Source organism: Mastigoproctus giganteus, chromosome 2, assembly GCF_048544385.1.
Source record: "Mastigoproctus giganteus isolate SK-2022 chromosome 2, ASM4854438v1, whole genome shotgun sequence".
NCBI classification, from domain to species: domain Eukaryota; kingdom Metazoa; phylum Arthropoda; class Arachnida; order Uropygi; family Thelyphonidae; genus Mastigoproctus; species Mastigoproctus giganteus.
This window is the reverse complement of record NC_143576.1, coordinates 56,119,478-56,138,895: the sequence shown is the minus strand read 5'-3', so window position 1 is coordinate 56,138,895 and position 19,418 is coordinate 56,119,478. Positions and strand designations below refer to the sequence as shown.

Here is a 19,418-nt window from a genome sequence, read left to right as displayed (position 1 = left end):
AGAAGGAAAAACACCACTGGAATAAGAAAGTGTAAAAATGCGACACAGATCAAGAGTCAGATCAGGAGCACAGGTTTTTAGAACAAGAGAGAAAATACCATCAGGACTTGGTGCTTTCTTGTTATCAAGACTGTTCAGAATTCTTCGGATATTCTTTTGACAGAAGACCAGAGGAGGCTTGAATGGAATGTGCTGGGAATTGGCAGGCGGTTGTTTGCCAAGATCATTAATACATAAGTTAGAAGAAGAGTAGGATGCTAGCAAGTCATCTTTATCTTTAGCTGAGGTTGCAACAAACCATCTTTTGACAGAGGTGGGAAAAGAGATGGACAAAAGTAGGACCCAATACCTTTAGCAAGAGACCAGAATGCCTGACTACCATTTGGACAAGAAGCAAGTTTTCTACCCTTAGCCTGTTCGAAATCTAGTTGGATTGATTAATAACTGCTTTGCAATTATTAAAAGCTTTGGTTTAGGCAGAAAATGAACCTGGAGATTTGAATACAAATCAATTATGATATGCAAAATTCTTCTCTTGAACAGCCTCAGCATATTTATTGGAAAACTAAGGTTTAGATAAAGAATGAGATTTTTAGGTTCAGTGTGGAATAAAGGATTCACTGACACGATCTGAGCAAATGTTGACATCAGAAGATTTGAAACAGTAATCTGGCGAAGGAAGAAAATAAATCTCACAGATCATCCCATTCTTGTAATGCCAAACAACACGAGGTTGAGAATGGCCACAAGAGAAAGGCTCCACTGGAGAAGAGACCATCACCAACTTGTGATCCGAGGTGCCTAGAGTTCCACTCACTCAACTGTGTGCTTAAAAAGAAGCGTTGTTTGTGAAAAAAAGATCAAGCGTGTTGGCTGCATGGTTGGGATTGTCTGTTATTCTTGTAGTTAAATGTACAACCTGTGCGAGCTCATTAGTAATTGCAAAAGCTCCAGCACATCGACCATCTGGGTCCGTGTGACTAGAAAACAGAAGCCAGCTGGAGTTGCAAACATTAAAATAAGCAAGGAAAGTTAGACTGTAGAAAGTCAAGTTTCAAAGAGTTCAAAGTGATTAGTGGAGTTGGGAGAATGATAGAGGCAACAGATGAATTTGGCAGAATGTGGTAGAGAGAGACTTTAAACCGGAGAAGATCGAAAAGAGGAGATTCCAAATTACCAAGTCTCTGACAGGGAATATCGAACAGACGTATGCACAAGTACTACCTTTGAAGTAAAAGGCATTGTACAGAGAATAATCAACCACTGAAATGAGCAGTGGTTGAATCAGCCAATAACTGGGATTCTGTCAGAAAAGGTACATGGGGTTTGGCAGAGTGCAAGTGGAAATGGATATCGAGATTAGAACTGAGACCATGTATATTTGTGAAACGAACAAGGAAGTGTTTGAGAGATTTATATCTTTTCGCACATAAGTTTGTTCTATTATTTTGACAATTCATGATGTAATCAGAAGTACGAAAAGGAAGCGAGGACATGCAGTATGAAGTAATGAAATTTTAGGATATGGCGTACACATGGTAAGAATACTCGGCTCCTTGATATGATGTGGCCTTGACAATGCCCACCCTGTATACACACTACTCGGACTCCCTCCAGTCACTATCTTGCAGATTAGAGGTAGCGAGATTATACACTAGCCAATCCGAATGCTTCCTTAGAGAGTTACCAATAGGTTCAGTCCGGTGGACTGTATAGCATCCAGAAAGTAATATTTGTCAGCCTTGTGAACCAATGCTTCACCTGTCTAATAAATCCAATAATTCTGTTGTTCTCTGAAATTTATTAAATGATTAAAACTACTTTATTACATCTAAAAACTTTTTGATTTCAAAATTCTGCATGATAGTCAGTTCATTTTAATTTAAGTTATCAAAAATGTCTTAAAATTTTATTTTTGCTTGCAGAATGAAGAATCAAATCGAACATCATCAGTAAGTAAAAAGTATATTACCAAACTTTTTTTTGAAATGCTAACTAAAATTATCTGCTCATCTTAGCACTAACATATAACTGGGCAATACAGTTGATACTAACACACAGTTACACAATACTTAACTGCATCCTGTTTTTCACTTGTTTTCAGCAAAATTCAAAGTAAGCTGTATACATTAATTATTATAATTCATTTTTGATGCACACTATGAAAGTGAATATATTATTAAAAATTTTCTTTTTTTTTTGCACAGTTCTGTATAAAAGAATTGGAAATGCTAAAAAAACTGGGTGGAATGGGAAGACTCTTATAACCAGAAAAGAAATTAGTAAGACCTTCAGTACAATCTGTGGAATGTGAACAGCTTGCTACACTCTTTCTTTTCCCTCGACATGGTTACCTGTACAAGGGAAGAGACTTTCCAGTGATGCTAATCTGGAAGACTAGTGGCATCACTGGAAGAACCAACAGCCTGAGTTTTTTAGGCACCTCTGTAGCCAGGTGGGCAGGAGCAGCAGTGCGTAGCACACGCTTCTTGATTAGACCAGAGTTCGAGCCCATGACCACCAAATACGGAGGATGCGGAAAGGTCAGGAAATGACCACCACATATCCCCTGAGCAATATGGCCTTAGTTGCTAATGCTCCTAAAAACCAAATAACAACAACAGCCTGATTTCGCAGCTAACATCATGAGAATTGGTTTGTTTGCTGTGCACTACAACCCATGTAAATTCAGAAAGGGGAATCCTGGTGGTGAGAGGCCCTGCTTTAACAAGACAGAAAATTGCGGGATGGCTTGCCCAAGGTCAGTTGGTTATTGGGTTTGCTGACAAGGGTCAATGCCATGCCCCTATTCTTATGGTCTGAGGGACAGGAGGCTGGCAGCTTCCCAACTGTCCCTCTCCTAAGTGCCTTTATTGCTTGCTGGATAGTGGGCATCCCTTTTGGCTCTGTGGTAAGTGGGAGAGCCCAGGCACTGAACCAACTTATAAACATTGTGAATCCTGATAATCTAAATATTTCTTCTGATACCACAATTTCATCACTATCAGAAAATATTGATGGAAAGAAACATACAAGCACAACTGTGTTTGTTTCCACCACCAGATTCCTTAGAATGTGTTCTGCTGTCTCTGAATTGTAAAGCAGATCCACAGTTCCTTTTGATTCTGACAATGAACATATTATATTTTGCAACATGCATGCATGTTTAAAAACCACGAGATTAGGAATGCTAGAATATCTTTGGAAATATTCCACAAGCTTTGTTTATCCTTTTTTTGCTACTGTGTATTATGCATTCCCCAATGGTTTTTGAAATGGTGGAAAGTAGGTAGATGTTCTAGGAACAGCAGTTGCAGCTGAATGGGCAATTTTTTACATAATGTACGTAGCTGTATCACTGATAGGCTCCTGATGACTTACTGTAATGACTTTAAACTCTGCCATTCATTATAAATAGGCATTCTAATCAGCCTTCCACTGGAATAACCTAAAAGAAATATATTCTCACTAAGTAACAAAGTTATTACAGGAAGGTGATTTCTTCCATGTGAGTTCTCCACCTCACAAGTGAGTGAAGGGAGGAGAACAGAGGAGGTAGACAGAAAGTTTAATGGCACAAAACATCTGGTTATACATGTAGAAAAAAGTGTTAGTTCTCATATTTAGGAGAGTGGTCACAGTGGGCATATGCTCTATGGTATCTCCTCTCCCATTAATGTCAGCACTATCCCACAGTGCGCTATGTCCATTGAAATCCCCTCATAATAAAACAGGAGGAGACAATTACATTATACGATCATCAAGGTTTGTGTGGGACTTGTCAGTTCCAGGTGGCAAATAGATAAATCAGACTGTTATTAGAAATCCAAGTGCTAGTCTGATTGTTGCATATATGTTGGTTGTCAGTGCCAATGGCTGTAATGGGGTCTGGTTGCCCACATGGATAGCAATGCCTTCAGTGACCAAGACCAACCCCACTTCTATACTTACAAATGATAATAAGATTGTTGCAAGGTGGGGGTCATCATTTGCCTTCAGATGCATCTCTTGAAAGAAAAAATTTGTTCGTGATTTTGCAAGTGGGCCTTGAAGTTTTCTGATACTATTTCATCGGAATCAGCAATTCTACTTTGGAAATTTACTATTATTTGGGCTTGATGTGGAACCATCAGTCATCTTTCGAGGTGCTGATGGCATGTATTTCACAGCCTTGGTTTTGTGTTTTATGGGTAAGTATGGATGCTGCCCATTCTTTCCTGTGCAAACAGTTCCAACACTGAATCATCTGGTATCTCCTTCACCTTAACATCCAGTTTTTCTTGTACCACTTCAGTTTTTTTGTAATTTCCCTTTATCATTGAGCTTTGGTGGTGGTGGGGGGGTGCAGAGAGGTACTCTATAAGTGGCAGCTGACTGGTCTTTTTGTGTGGGTTTTTGTGAGCTTAACAAATAGTCTGAACAGTGTATTTCCCAGTTGACCAACACTAAGCTGGTCTAAGATAAAATATGGAAAATGAAGAGAAAATACATATAGCACCCTTCATCAGTCATGGAATATAATGGATGTGGTATTGCAGATTCAACTGCAATAGCCAGTGCTCTTGGGAAACATCTTCAGCTATTGCCAGTCCCAAGCCCAGATGAGAAAGGAGGAGGGAACATACCTCATGTAAAACAAAAACCTGGTTACTTGGCTGGCTCCAGCCGACAGTACCTGGGATGGGCCCCTGCCTGGGTTACAGGTGAAGATGGAGGATCTACCTTCAGCCACAGTGGAAGTCTGTCACTCTTCCAAGATACTGGCCCCATCTAAATTGTGGACTATGCAGCAGAGGAATGGCAAGCCGGTTGCATTATCTGCCTTAAACCCTATGGATCTCAGCCATTGTCAGATAAACATTCATGCCACCATGTCCAAGACAACCGACGCTGCTGTTCCTAGAACATGGAGAACAGTTTTGAAGAAAGCTGTGTGGTCAGCCAAAACCTAAATGTATCTTTCAACACTAAATATACAATTGCTTTACAAGCCCAGGTAAATAAAACTGGTAGAAGAAGAATCAAAAAAGATCAAATGGGATATTGTGGGAATGTCAGAGACACATTGGACAGAAGAAGGAACACTGGATATGACAGAAGGAAGAATATTTTACTCAGGGAGAAAAGACAACATACATAGAGAAGGAGTTGCTTTCATAGTAAAGAGATATCTATTAAATTCAATAATAGAAATTCACCCACACAGCTCAAGAATGATAAGTTTAAGAATAAAAGGTAAAGAAAAAGGAATCTTCATAAAAAGTAATCCAGGTATATGCCCCAGACTCCTCACATGACACAGAGATGGCTTCCTTCTATTCAGATATACAAGAAACCATCGATAACACAAACAAAAAATATATTTTAATAATAATGGGAGATTTTAACACAAAAGTTGGAGGCTTTTCGACAGACTTCATTGACATATTAGGAAAATTCGGGATAGGAGATAAAATGAGCGAGGAGGAGGAGAACTCTTGAACTTCTGCAAAGAAAACAAACTATTCATCACCAACACACTGTTCTACCAACAGCATGTTGGAGATCTCAACATAAATATACATGGACATCACCAGATGGAAATACAAAAAATTGTATCAACTACATTTTAATAAATAACAACTGGAATTCATCCATTCAAAATGTTAAAACTCTTAAAAGTACAGATTTTGACACTGACCATGAACTGCTAGCAGCAAAAATTAAATGGAAATTTAAAAATACAAAGCCAATGAACAATAGAACAATGCTAAATACATTATGATTTGAAGAAGACAAAATAAAGGAAATTTATGAGAAAACACTACAAGAAAAATTAAAAGATATAAACTATTCATCATCTGTGGAAAATATATGGGAGAAAGCTAAACAGATGAGTAAAGCTGCAGCTTTAGAAACCTTGGGAACTAAACCAAAACTAAATAATCCTTGGATTACAGCTGAAATTTTAGATGTATGGACGGAAAAAAGACAAATGAAAAACCTCCTAAACAAAGAAAATAGTCAAGAAAAAAGGGAAAAATATAAAACCCTAAAAAATAAAATAGACAATCTATGTAGAGCTGCTGTAAAGCTAAAAGGAAATGGTTTGAAGATAAAGCAAAGCTGTGCGAAGAGGCAAATAAATGCCACGACTCTAAAACAACAATACCAAGTTATAAAAGAACTCTCTAAAACATACATCCTGAAAATACTGACGATGAAAAATAAAAAATTAATTAAAAGCAGGAAATGTGCAAGAAATCAAAAAAATATGGAAAGAATATTACCAAACCCTGTTCAAAGGGGAAAGAAAAAACGCTCTTGCCTTAGATAATAGAAGACATAAAGCACCCTCGATAGCAAAAGAAGTTCGGAAAGCAGTTAGCCAAATGAAGAATGACAAGGCACCCGGAAATAATGGTATCCAAGCAGAACTATGGAAATTCGGAGGCAATGCAATGTTAAAACACCTTGCACAATTCTTTAGTCTAATCTTATTTACAGGTGATATACCAGAAGACTGGAAAAGTGGAATAATAGTACCTATACACAAAAAGGAGATAAAGAAAATTGCCAGAATTATAGACCTATTTCCTTTTTAACCATATATATATAAAATATTTATAAGGATATTACAAAATAGGATACTTAAAATATATGAAGAAACAATAGGGGAAGAACAAGCAGGATTTAGAAAAGACAGATCAACAATAGACCAAATATTCACACTAAACATCATTGCAGAAAAATAATGGAATCAGAAGAAACCTCTTTATCTGTGCTTCATCGATTTCAAGCAGGCATTTGTAAACAGAGAAAATTTTATGAGGTAACTACAAAAATTCAAGAGCAATAGTAAAATTCAACAACCTTAAAAGAGAGAGAAAGGAGTCATGCAGAGATGCCCTTTATCCCCATATCTTTTTAAAATCTATCTAGAAGAACTAATAAAATCAATTGAAGAAAGAGGCACAATAATAAATGGAAAAAATAGAAACCACATAAAATATGCAGTGATATTGTGATTTTAACAGAAACCAAAGAAAAACTAAAAGAAATATTAACAAACATCAATAAAGCAAGTAACAATTATGTAATTAATATTACTATAAATAAAACTAAAGTAATGCAAATCGGAAAAAACATAAGACATAAACATCAAAAATCAACAGATAGAACAAGTACAAAAATTTATATACCTGGTCTCTCTAATAACCAGAAACCTAAGTAATATTGACCAAATTAATCACAGACTGAACATCAGTTGGATAAACATGAACAAATTGAAAAACATATGAAAGATCAATGAAATCTCAAATAGTCTAAAAATTAAACTATAGGAAGCTGTCATCATACCCACAGCAACTTATGGATCAGTGACATGGAGAATAAATAAGAAAGAAAGGCAAAAAATAATGGCATTTGAAATGAGATGTCTAAGGAAAATCAATAAAACAAATTGGAGAGAACATAAAACTAATGAACAAGTAAGAAAAGATCTAAATTGACAGGAAGAATTGGAGATAAAGAGGCAACCAGGAAGACTCAAAAAAAATGGCTCAAATGCCTAAAAAAAAAAACAAAGGCTTTCAGAGCTATCAACAAATGATGAAAGATTCATGAGACTGACAACAATGGAGGTTTATATCTAAATAGGGATTCAACCCATGCCAACAGAAGAGTAGAATGATGATGATGATTTGCAGCATCGTCTTGCTCTCCAAAGTTGCTGGTCCTAAAACAGAAAAATTAAAAACAGGCACATAATTTCATATCACAAGGATTTTTGCCTTTAAAACAGTTCATTTATTATACAGGAGTTGAAAACGATCCTTACTCTTACATAGGCAAGCACTGATGGACCTAATGACATCCATTATGAAGTGATCGTGCACCTTTCATTAAAATCTATAGATCACCTGCTGTTCCTATATGGTTTTTGGTAGCAAATACTCTCCTGTCCAGAATAGAGTACAATTTATGAAGAAACTTGTCCACTTTGGATCATTTACTTTGATTGGAAACATATATATATATGAGAGATGCCTTCATAAAATTGAGGTCTCCTGGTGTCTCTTGTCTCTCTTCTTTGATGTGGATAAAGCATATAACAGACTTTTCAGTTTGGCATTTTAAGACCTTTATAGCCTCTGTCATATTTTATTTATTTATTATATTAGTCAGTCCCTGCCAAAGTTTGGCAACACCACTGTCTAATATAAAGATAATTAGCATAACTCCCTCCCTTGTTTTTGTCCAATTACAGGGTGGGATGGCTCTCTAAAACAACATTAAAAACAACACAAAAATAGATATATATAGAAAACAGTTCAAAATCCAAGTCCAGGTTATAAATAATTTTCAGCCCATTTTGAAGCCCACAGCATCATCAATTAAGATGGCCATGGCAAACCATACCAGACCATAATTCTAAAGCAAACCACAATGAAAACCAAATGCTGGCATGTGGCTCAATCTATGCCTTTTTATCTCCGTAGCATGAGCAACTGCTTTCTACAGACACTGAATAATAAAATTCTCAGAAAGTCAAGGAATTCTTCAAAGATCTACATCTCAGAGTCTGTAGGCACCAGGTGCTCCACTGAGAAAAGCCTGTACCAAAAGTAGCTGTCTGGGACAGAACTGCCAGTACATGGAACTGGAGCTGCCAGTGACAATCCGCAGTGCTGATTGTCACTGGCAAACTGAAGACATCAATCTTGTGAGAGTGGGAATCCACCTGAAACCAGAAACAGAATGCCACATTGCAGATCCGCCAAGATGTGTATTTCTGTATTCAAAAAAAGAGCTTGGGATACCACACACAAAGAATAAGCACCTGCCTGGCAACCCAAAGGTCGCGGGTTCGAATCTCGCCTCGGGCTTTGATCAGAGTAAAATGCAAAAACTTTGGGAGGTGCATAATATTATGGCCACAGAAGCCGATGTGCCAACAACTAACAAAAAAAAAAAAAAAAAAAAGAATAAGCTAACCCACAGTACACCAAATGTAAATCAGTAGGTAATTTGTCAGTTACAATTTGTAAAGTCGAGGTTAAAACATGCCATACGCATCCTGAGTAGCATTACCCTTTGAACTGAATGGACTGAGCTTCCTAGCAAATACTTCAATTTACATACTCAAACCAAATTGAGGCACTACATTACCACTTGGATAAATGTCCATTCTTATAGTAAGTTCAGCACCTTATCTTTTATTCCCCAGCCAATCCTAGTGATTCAAGTAATCATCCCAATAAATTTTCTTACCTTTTCAGATACATATGCAACATGTATCTGAAAATCAACTAGATGACTGCTTTTAAATCAACTAGATGACTGTTATTTGTACCAACATGTCAGGGAAAGTACTAGAGAAAAGAATATCCTAGACCTCATCATCACCCATGAATCTGATGACATAACAGGGTTGACAGTAGAGGAACCAGTAGCAGGAAGTGATCACGGAGTTCTACGGTGGATGATGATGATGAGAGAGGTGGTAGTAGTAGTAGTAAAAGGCAGAGGAATGGGTTTTAATTTTAGAAAAGGAAATTACAATGCCTTAAGGTACTACATGGCCTCTATTAACTGGGTAAATATCACACAGACAATGAATACAATTGAACTAGTATGCTTTTAAAACATTAATCACAGATGCCTTGAATGCGTATTTACCATTAAAAAAATACTCCACGAGGAGGGTTCCAAGTTGGATGAATAGTTGAAGTTGCCACATTACTTGAGCAGAAAAAGGTGGCATGGAAAGGTTACAGAGGAATAAAAAGTACTGAAGCCTATAACAGCTACAAGATGATCTGTAATAGAGCCACAGAAAAGGTTCGACAGGTAAAGGCAGTTTATGAGAAATCACTAGCAAACAGAGCAAAGGGGGGGGGGGGTGATAAGGAATTCTTCACATATATAAATGCCAAGAAAAGTTGATAGTATTAAATACACCAGCTGCCACTGCAGATGAACTCAACAGTTATTTTGTCGATATTTACAAATGAAAAACCTTTTGTGGCAATGGGAAATTGTGGGAGTGAAGTTGAAAAATATGTAATTAATGATATTGAAATTTCGCAAGATTATTTAATGAAAACCTTTCGAGACTACAGGCCAGTAAGGCTCCTGGAGTTGATGGAATATACCCTATAATCTTTAGGGAGACGGCAAGTGAGTGCATCGAACCATTGAGGCTAATTATGCGAGCATCACTAGACTCCGGGGAGATTCCATTGGATTGGAAAAGTGCCAATGTATCTCCAATACATAAGGGTGGCTCTAAGAGTGAAGTGGGAAACTATCGACCTATCAATCTGACTTCAGTGGTAGGGAAAATCATGGAGGCAACGATCAAGGGTGGAATTCAGGATCATTTGGATAGAATTGAAATCCTCAAGGATACTCAGCATGGTTTTGTAAAGGGAAAATCATGTTTAACAAATCTGGTTCGCTATTTAGAAAGGGTCACTCATGAGCTGGATTTAGGCAATAATTTCGACATTGTTCATTTAGATTTCAGCAAAGCTTTTGACCTAGTCCCACATGAGTGGTTGCTTTATATGCTGGAATAGGTTGGACTCACTGGGAAAATCCTTAGATGGATTGCAGGATGGCTTCAGGGCAGGAGTCAGAGGGTTGTGATAAATGGCTATTCCTCAGATTGGGTTGATGTAAGAAGTGGGGTTTCCCCAAGGATCAGTATCAGGACCACTGTTGTTTTTAATTTTCATAAACGACATTGATGAAGGGATAGAGGGTGTGATGTCTAAATTTGCAGATGTTAAAATTGGTAGAGTAGTTGATGATCACTGTCAAGCGAAGCTTCTTCAGAGGACCTAGATAGACTTCAGGAATGGTCAGAAAAATGGCAGCTATGCTTTAATCCAACAAAGTGTAAGGTATTACACCTGGGAAACAGTAATCCTAAAATAACTTATTCACTTGGTGGAGTTCAGCTAAAAGTACTGGAGGAAAGGGACGTGTTACGATACAGTCAGACATGAAATTCTCTGAGCATTGTAAACAGGTTGCAAGGAAGGCCCATGGTGTCCTATTGATGATCTATTGAACTTTTGCAAGTAGAGATAGGGACGTGATAATCCCATTATATAAGACTTTTGTTAGACCACACTTGGAATACTGTGTTCAAGTATGGAGACCACACCTAAAGAAAGACATCGAGCTTCTTGAAAGGGGGCAAAGACGGGTAACTCGCCTGGTGAGATCAGCAAAAGGGCATCCTTATTAAAAAGACTTCAAATATGTGGGTTGCAGAGTTGGAGGAGATTTGATTGAGGTGTTTAAGGCTCTGAGAGGCATCAGTAAAATGAATGAGGATGAAATTTTCAAGATTATAAATGATGCTAGAACTAGGGGACATAAATTCAAGTTACGGGGAGAAATGTTTAGATTGAATTGCAGGAAGTTTTATTTTAGCCAGCGAGTTATAAATTACTGGAATAGGTTGCCTACATGGGTGGTAGAGGCTGATAGTTTGGGGAAATTCAAAGGTCATCTGGATAGTACCTTCGGGTGAGGGAAACACATAAGATGATAGGTTTAATTTCCTTATTTTTTTATTAATTATTATTTTTTTTTTTTTTTGTTTTTATCGTTGTTTTGTTTGGATTTTTTTTTTTTTTTTTTTGGATGGTGCAGCATAAGCCATAGGCTTTCTTGCACCATGCGGCCATTACTAATACTAATGTAAGTTGAATATTAAAGAACCACCAAGCATAACTCCCTGATTGTTATTTGGTTTTTAGGAGCATTAGCAACTAAGGCCATATTGCTCCGGGGATATGCGGTGGTCATTCCCTGACCTTTCCACATCCTCCATATTTGGTGGTCACGGACTTGAGCCCTGGTCTAATCAAGAAGCGTGTGCTATGCACTGCTGCTCCTGCCCACCAGGCTACGGATTGCCCAACTCCCAGATACTTTAATTGCCAAATGTACACTCAACCCATTCATCCTTGCAACTGGAGATCTTCCACTTGACTAATGACCCGTGAAAACTGTTGTTCTTGTTTTAGTACCTGGCGCAATTAATTTGTCTAACCTACACCACTTATTAAGCTCACATAAGATCCTTTGTGACTTGGTTTCTTGTTGCATCTGTGAAATTCCTTCAATAAGCAGCACAAGGTCATCAACCTGCACCACTGTTGCTGTATGCTCAAAGGCTTTACGCAACCAGTCCTCCTGAACTGAGTTCCACATTAGCGATCCAAAAACCCAACTCAGTTTGCATCCCCTGGTCACTTTTCTCGTGCAGTCAAACCAACTGATGGCTTGACAGTTAGCTTATGGTGTGTAAAATAGTCCTTCACTATTCTAAAGAGCTTAGTTAACGAGCCTTCATATTTCGACCCTAATATGTGGCTTTGCAATGTCAAAAACATGTCCTGTGGCCTTGAGTGAACCCATATTGCTTACCAGATGGATTTCATTCTGTACAATCTATGATCCTTCTCACAAGCATTCCCTCAAAAACCTTTCCTAAACCAAGAAGGAGGACAATAGGTTGATGAGATCGAGGATCATTCTTGTTGAAAAAAAGCCGTGAATTAGGGTTGAATTTGAAAGTGTCTGCAATTCTGCCCAGACACGATAGGAGGGAGTATATGATGAGAGCCTTGTCGATCAATTCGGCCCTGGAGGGATTGTGCAAGGCTCAAGGGGTAGAATTTTTTGCAGCCTGGACTGTACTTGTTAACAGGAGAGATTGCTTCTACAGGGATGGGATACACTTAAATAGAAAGGGTGCAAGAATTTTTGCTGATGCTGTCGAGGCAGTGTTAGGTGGGTCGGAAAACTGCTAGTTGGGGGGGATACAAGGACTAATAGATTAACAGTAGCCACTGGCAGAGGTGGAAGTGATTCTTGCACTGCTTCTATTGAAATGAGCAGAAGCCTGAAAAACAAGATGCAGGATATATCAGAGACTGCTGGGAGTCATTGCGGTACAAGTAAACACATGGGTTGTGTTAGGGTAGCTAAGAATAGAAACAGGTGCATGTATACCTGCGTGTACACCAATGCTAGGAGTTTGGTAAATAAATTTGATGAATTTGAGGTATTGCTCAAAACATCAAAGGCAGATATTGTTGGGATATCAGAGACGGTGTCACACAGATATAAGTAATGCGGAACTGGAATTTGGGGAATTCAATGTGTATAGAAAGGATAGACAGGACAGGAGGGCAGGAGGAGGAGTTATGCTATTAATTAAGAAACACAAAGTCCAAGGAAGTGAAGCCAGTCGACTTCGATGGACAGGGCAGTGTCGAGTCAGTTTGGTGTGACATAAGCATAGGGAAATCAAAATTGAGAGTAGGAGTGTGCTATAGGCCTAATGACTCTGATGAGTATAAAAAGATATTGTACAGGGAAATAGAGTGGGCCAGTAAATCAGAGAGTCTTATAATGGGGGATTTTAATTTCCCAGATATTGACTGGAATTTGTGGATTGGTCACTCGCACACTAGCAAGGCTTTTGTGGATTTATTGAATGATTGTTTTCTACATCAGCATGTTCGTGAGGCAACAAGAGTGAGCAATACTCTTGATCTGATTATCAGTAGTGATTCTTCATGCATTAAGAATCTGCAGATAAATGAACCACTAGGTGGCAGTGATCACAGTGTGTTGAAGTGGGATTTACTCAAGGAGGTAACTACCATCAGAGGTAAAGGGAAGGGTTTTTGTTTTCGTAAAGGCGACTATGATGGTCTGAGACAGTATTTAAATTCTATACGGTGGGGCCAACTGATGATGTTACCAACAGCAAACTCAAAATGGGAAGCATTCAAGGAACTAATCTTGGAGGCTACCAGGCTTTACATACCAACTAAGAAATATTGTTCAAGGTTTAGGCCTAAATGGTTGTCAGATGAACTAATGAGACATGTGGCAGCAGAGAAGAAAAATGCATGGGATACATATATATTAATGGGTGACATGGAAGCCTATGATAGATATAAGTTGGTCTGTAACCAAGTCACAAAGGAGATTAGGCAGGCAAAGGCAGACTACGAAAAATCCTTGGCAAAGGATGCAAAGAAAAACAGAAAAGAGTTCTTTACATATTTAAACTCAAGAAGGAAAGGGATGAATCAGATTGGTCCACTGGATATTGATGGTTCAACAGTTGAGGATCCTGCTCAGGTGGCTAACAATCTAAACGAGTATTTTGCATCTACATTCACGCATGAGGAGTTATTCAGAAAGGAGAATGATGTAGGTAAAGTAAACATTGCAGTGAGCTGGATGATTTTGTAATAACTGAGAGGAAAGTGGAGGAGAGATTGTTGAGGATAAACATAAAAAAGGCACCTGGGGTGGATGGGATCTATCCAGTTAAAGGAGGCAGCAAAGGAAGTAAGCAAACCCCTAGCCATAATTATGAGAGCTTCTTTGGACTCAGGGGAGGTACCCATAGACTGGAGATGTGCAAATGTAACCCCAATTCACAAAGGAGGATCAAAGGCTGACACAAGTAATTATAGACCTGTTAGTTTAACTTCTGTTCCAGGTAAATTAAAGGAGGCACTGGTTAAAGAAGCACTGCAGGATCATCTAGACAAGAATTCAGTTATAGCTCAGACGCAGCATGGTTTTGTTAAGGGCAGGTCTTGCCTGACCAATTTGATTGGATACTATGATGTAGTCACAAAAGAACTGGATGCAGGGAATAACTTTGATATTATATATTTGGATCTTAGAAAGGCTTTTGATACTGTTGCACATGGAAGACTGCTGCACAAATTGGAGCAGTGTGGCATTGGAGGCAAATTGCTGCTATGGATAAGGGGATGGTTGAGTGGCAGAAGACAGAGAGTAGTAATCAATGGACACTGCTCAACGTGGACTAATGTTATTAATGGAGTTCCTCAGGGTTCAGTGTTGGGTCCGTTGTTGTTTTCGGTGTTTATGAATGATATTGATGATGGGATATCAAGTTTAATGTCCAAGTTTGCAGATGATACAAAGGTTGGCAGGGTTGTTAAGGACACTACTGACGCTATGCTGCTGCAACAGGATCTGGAAAGGTTGAACAGATGGGCTGAGAGGTGGCAAATGAAGTTTAACATTGACAAATGTAAAGTACTACATATGGGAAACAGTAACCCCAGAGCAACGTATGAACTCTGGGGTACTACACTGACAGTGGTGGAGAATGAAAAGGACCTGGGGGTAATTGTGCAGGCAGATATGAAGTTCTCTGAGCAGTGCAGACAAGCTGCAAGAGTAGCTCATGGTGTCTTGTCAATGATATACAGGAATTTTTTTAGCAGGGATAAGGAGGTGATTATTCCCTTCTATAAGGCAATGGTTAGGCCACATCTTGAGTACTGTATACAGGTCTGGAGGCCTCATTTCAAGAAGGATGTAGAGCTGCTGGAACGGGTACAGAGAAGGGCAACAAGATTAGTGAATGGAACAAAGGGTTGCTCTTAAGAAGAAAGGCTTAAGTTTTGCAAATTACAGAGTCTGGAGACTAGGCACCGGCGAGGTGATCTGATAGAGGTGTATAAGGCTTTGAATGGTTTGAGCATGCTCAATGCCAATGGGATTCTTGATCTTGCTCAGAATAATCACCTCAGAGGGCATAAATTCAAATTGAGGAAGGACGGATGTCGGATAGATGTGCGGAAATTTGCCTTTGGCCAGCAGGTGGTTGGTTGGTGGAACCGACTTCCATCACTTGTTGTTGAAGTTGATAGCCTAAACAAATTTAAAGCTCAACTGGACAGGTATTTCGAACGAACGGAGGGGTGAAATGGGAGTGGTGTGTGGTTGTTTTTTTTTTTTTTTTTTTGGCTGATGCTGAATAAGCTTGCTTTCTTGCATCATATGCCTCTACTAATGCTAATGCTTTTGGCTTAGGTGATGCATCCTGCCATGCCAGCTATTAAAGATATCAAGAAGAATCCTGGTACCAGCCAATGAGATTCATTCCTGGGCAGTTATTATTCTTTATATGTTGCACTGCATCACCAAGCTCGTCCAAACTGAACAAACCTCATCTTGTATGCCATTGTAAGCATGATTCAGCCTTTTCATCAACATGTTCCTCTTCATCTTGATTAGAGCCAGTATCCTCAATCAAATGAATCAAAATCGAAGACATACTTTCTCCTCCATGTCTTACTTTCCTCTTTAAAAATATAATGGGGCCACTGTATTCAAATGGAATATTTAAGTGTCCCATTATATTTGGGCCTTGACAGTACACAGCTGACAATCCCCCATGGGTTTTCATTACCTACTGATGTGACCAGTGATCTCCAGGCAGTTGATTTTGATTTTACTATGATACACACATGCACTCTGTAGTCTCTGTTATTCTATCAAAGTACATTAACCTCCTCCCTGCAATTACACCAACTCCTTTGTACTTCATGGACCTGCCTCTGAAGTTGACTTAACTCATCTGAACACTATTTAACTGGGATACTTTTACAATTCTTTTACAGAGAGAGAGAGAGAGAGAGAGAGATTCAGTAAATTTACCAAATCTCATCAGACACCTGTCTAAATGCCTCACTCCCAATGTTTCCAAGCCTGACACAAATGCATTCCTCAGATCTGATCTCCAGGCATTTAATTTATCACATATCACATATAATTTTTGATTAGTGCAAAAATAATCACTGGTAGTTTAAATGCAGTGCAAAAATGAAAAGTTAATATTACCAACTGAACTATCTTTTGAATATTCATTCATAATATTTAGGTTTGTGGGTGATATAATATGTTTTAAATTGTCCAAATTTTATGCAGTTATACAGCTGCATATATATCGGGTGAGCTCACTTTGTAATAATTTTGTAACTAGTAATAATGACCTCACTTTGTAGGCGCCTCCGTAGCCAGGTGGGATGGAGCAGCAATGCGTAGCACGTGCTTTCTTGATTAGACCGGGGTTCGAGCCCGTCACTACCAAATACAGAGGATGCTGAAAGGTCAGGGAATGACCACTGCATATTCACGGAGCAATATGGCCTTAGTTGCTAATGCTCCTAAAAACCAAATAACAACAACTCACTTTGTAACCAGTAATAATGACCATGATGCAACTATTTAAACCTGGAAGTACAAATTGTACACGGTAATTCTACTGTTAATCTTTATAACAAAAGAGAGACGTTTAACTTTAAAGTTAATTTTTTGCAGTGGCTAACCAACATTTTTAAATCAAGTCCAAATGTTATTCTTCCAAATTGCAAGAGGATAGCCTTTCTTTATGATACTGCAATAGGAATTTTCAATATCAAAGGTTTATATAATAAACTCATAAATAATGCATTTCCTAAACTTATCTAAAATATTATTCCCAGAATATGTACACACAATTGAAATTTTCAGTTATTTAGATCCTTCTTAATCTTTCTTATTGTTTAACTAAGGTACATAGTATACACTTGCCATCATGGTGTCTCTTATGATGTAAAAAGTAGTGTGGCTTATATGGCGATATTTTTGTATTTATATATATATTTTTTTTTATACTTTAGATATATGTAAGTTTTTTCCTCTTTTAGTTCTTTTCATTTCATTTTTGTTCTTTTTTACTTTGCATTTCTTTTTATTTTTATTTAATATGTTACTAAGATTGATAAAAAACAGAGCTGCAGGGCTCAATACCTTCTATGTTGAACAATATATTTAAAAAGAGTAAGAGATTACCTCAATCTTTTGTATAGAATACCTCTAGTCAGTGCTCTCCAAATGTAAACAAATAAGATAAATGAATAAAATAATTTAATGAATTCTTTCACTTACAGAGCCATGAATGATCCGACACACAACAGAATTGAAAGCCGAGGGGCCCCAACCAGACTCTGAAACACATCAAACCAACCCAACAAAACTATGAGTGGGAGAAGAAATTGTGTCAGAATGGAAAATTGATTATTGAAATAAAACACGACTATAAAATTTGGATGAACACATGAAACAAAATTTTACTGGACTTTCCTTCCTTAAGCAGACTAAGCTTTTTGACTAATCATCTTGTTCACATGTCGAAAATAACATGAAGTGTATATTAAATTCTTAAATGAAGAGATTATTTGTGCTGGCGCATGCATAAAAAAAGACCAGAAATCCGAAATTAGATAAGGACAGCGCATATTGATAGAATTTGCGTAAATTCATTTGAAGGGTTTCGGCGATTAATAATTTTATGTAATTGTGTTGTATGTTCAAAATTTTCACTTCATTAAATAGAAAAGTACGACTTTCGTTGACGGCATGAAAAGCCAATTCCAATGTGGCTGCGCACGATGTGCAGACCAAAGCAGCGTGTTGTTTCATGCATAAATCTAAGGTACACCGAGTCAAGCCTTGATACGATGATTGAACTTATCTTGGAAGCTAATTCAAATAACTTATAATTCAAAGAACTTATCTTGGAAGCTATTAGGCTTTACATACCAACTAAGAAATATTGTTCAAGGTTTAGGCCAAAATGGATGTCAGATGAACTAATGAGGCATATGGCAGAGAAGAAAAATGCATGGGATACTTACAAATTAACACATGACACAGAAGCCTATGATAGATACAAGTTGATATGCAACCAAGTTACAAAGGAGGTTAGGCAGGCGAAGGCAGATTACGAGAAACCCTTGGCAAGGGATGCAAAGAAAAACAGCAAAGAGTTCTTTACTTATGTAAACTCTAGAAGGAAGGGGATGAATCAGATTGGTCCACTTGATATTGATGGGTCAACTGTTGATGATCCTGCTCAGGTAGCTAACAAACTAAATGAATATTTTGCATTGACATTCACACATGAGGAGTTATTCAGCAAGGGGAATGCCAGAGGTGTATTCAACTCTAGCAGTAAGCTACAGAATCTTGAAATAACTGGGAGTAAAGTGGAGGAGAAACTGTTGAAGATAAACACAAGAAAGGCACCTGGGGTGGATGGGATCTATCCAGTTATATTAAAGGAAGTAAGCAAACCCTTAGCCATAATTATGAGAGCTTCCTTGGACTCAGGGGAGGTACCCATAGACTGGAAATGTGCAAATGTGACCCCAATTCACAAAGGAGGATCAAAGGCTGACACAAGTAATTATAGACCTGTGAGCTTAACTTCTGTTCCAGGAAAATTAATGGAGGCACTGGTTAAAGAAGCACTGCAGGATCATTTAGACAAGACTTCAGTTATAGCTCAGACACAGCATGGTTTTGTTAAGGGGAAGTCTTGCCTGACCAACTTGATTGGATACTATGATGCAGTCACAAAAGAACAGGATGCAGGGAATAACTTTGATATTATATACTTGGATCTTAGAAAGGCTTTTGATACTGTTGCACATGGAAGACTGCTGCACAAATTGGAGCAGTGTGGCATTGGAGGCAAGTTGCTGCTATGGATAAAGGGGTGGTTGAGGGGGAGAAGACAGAGA

At 38.1% G+C, this 19,418-nt stretch overlaps 1 protein-coding gene across 1 annotated transcript in view; it reads left to right on the top strand.

The window, feature by feature from the left end:
- The window catches only part of LOC150089312 (ubiquilin-1-like), a 201,958-nt gene that overhangs the window by 82,749 nt on the left and 99,791 nt on the right, over positions 1-19,418 (top strand). The window contains exon 4 of the mRNA XM_090388991.1: positions 1,926-1,952. Coding sequence (XP_090245117.1) covers positions 1,926-1,952 — 27 coding nt within the window. The remainder of the gene's footprint in view (positions 1-1,925; positions 1,953-19,418) is intronic.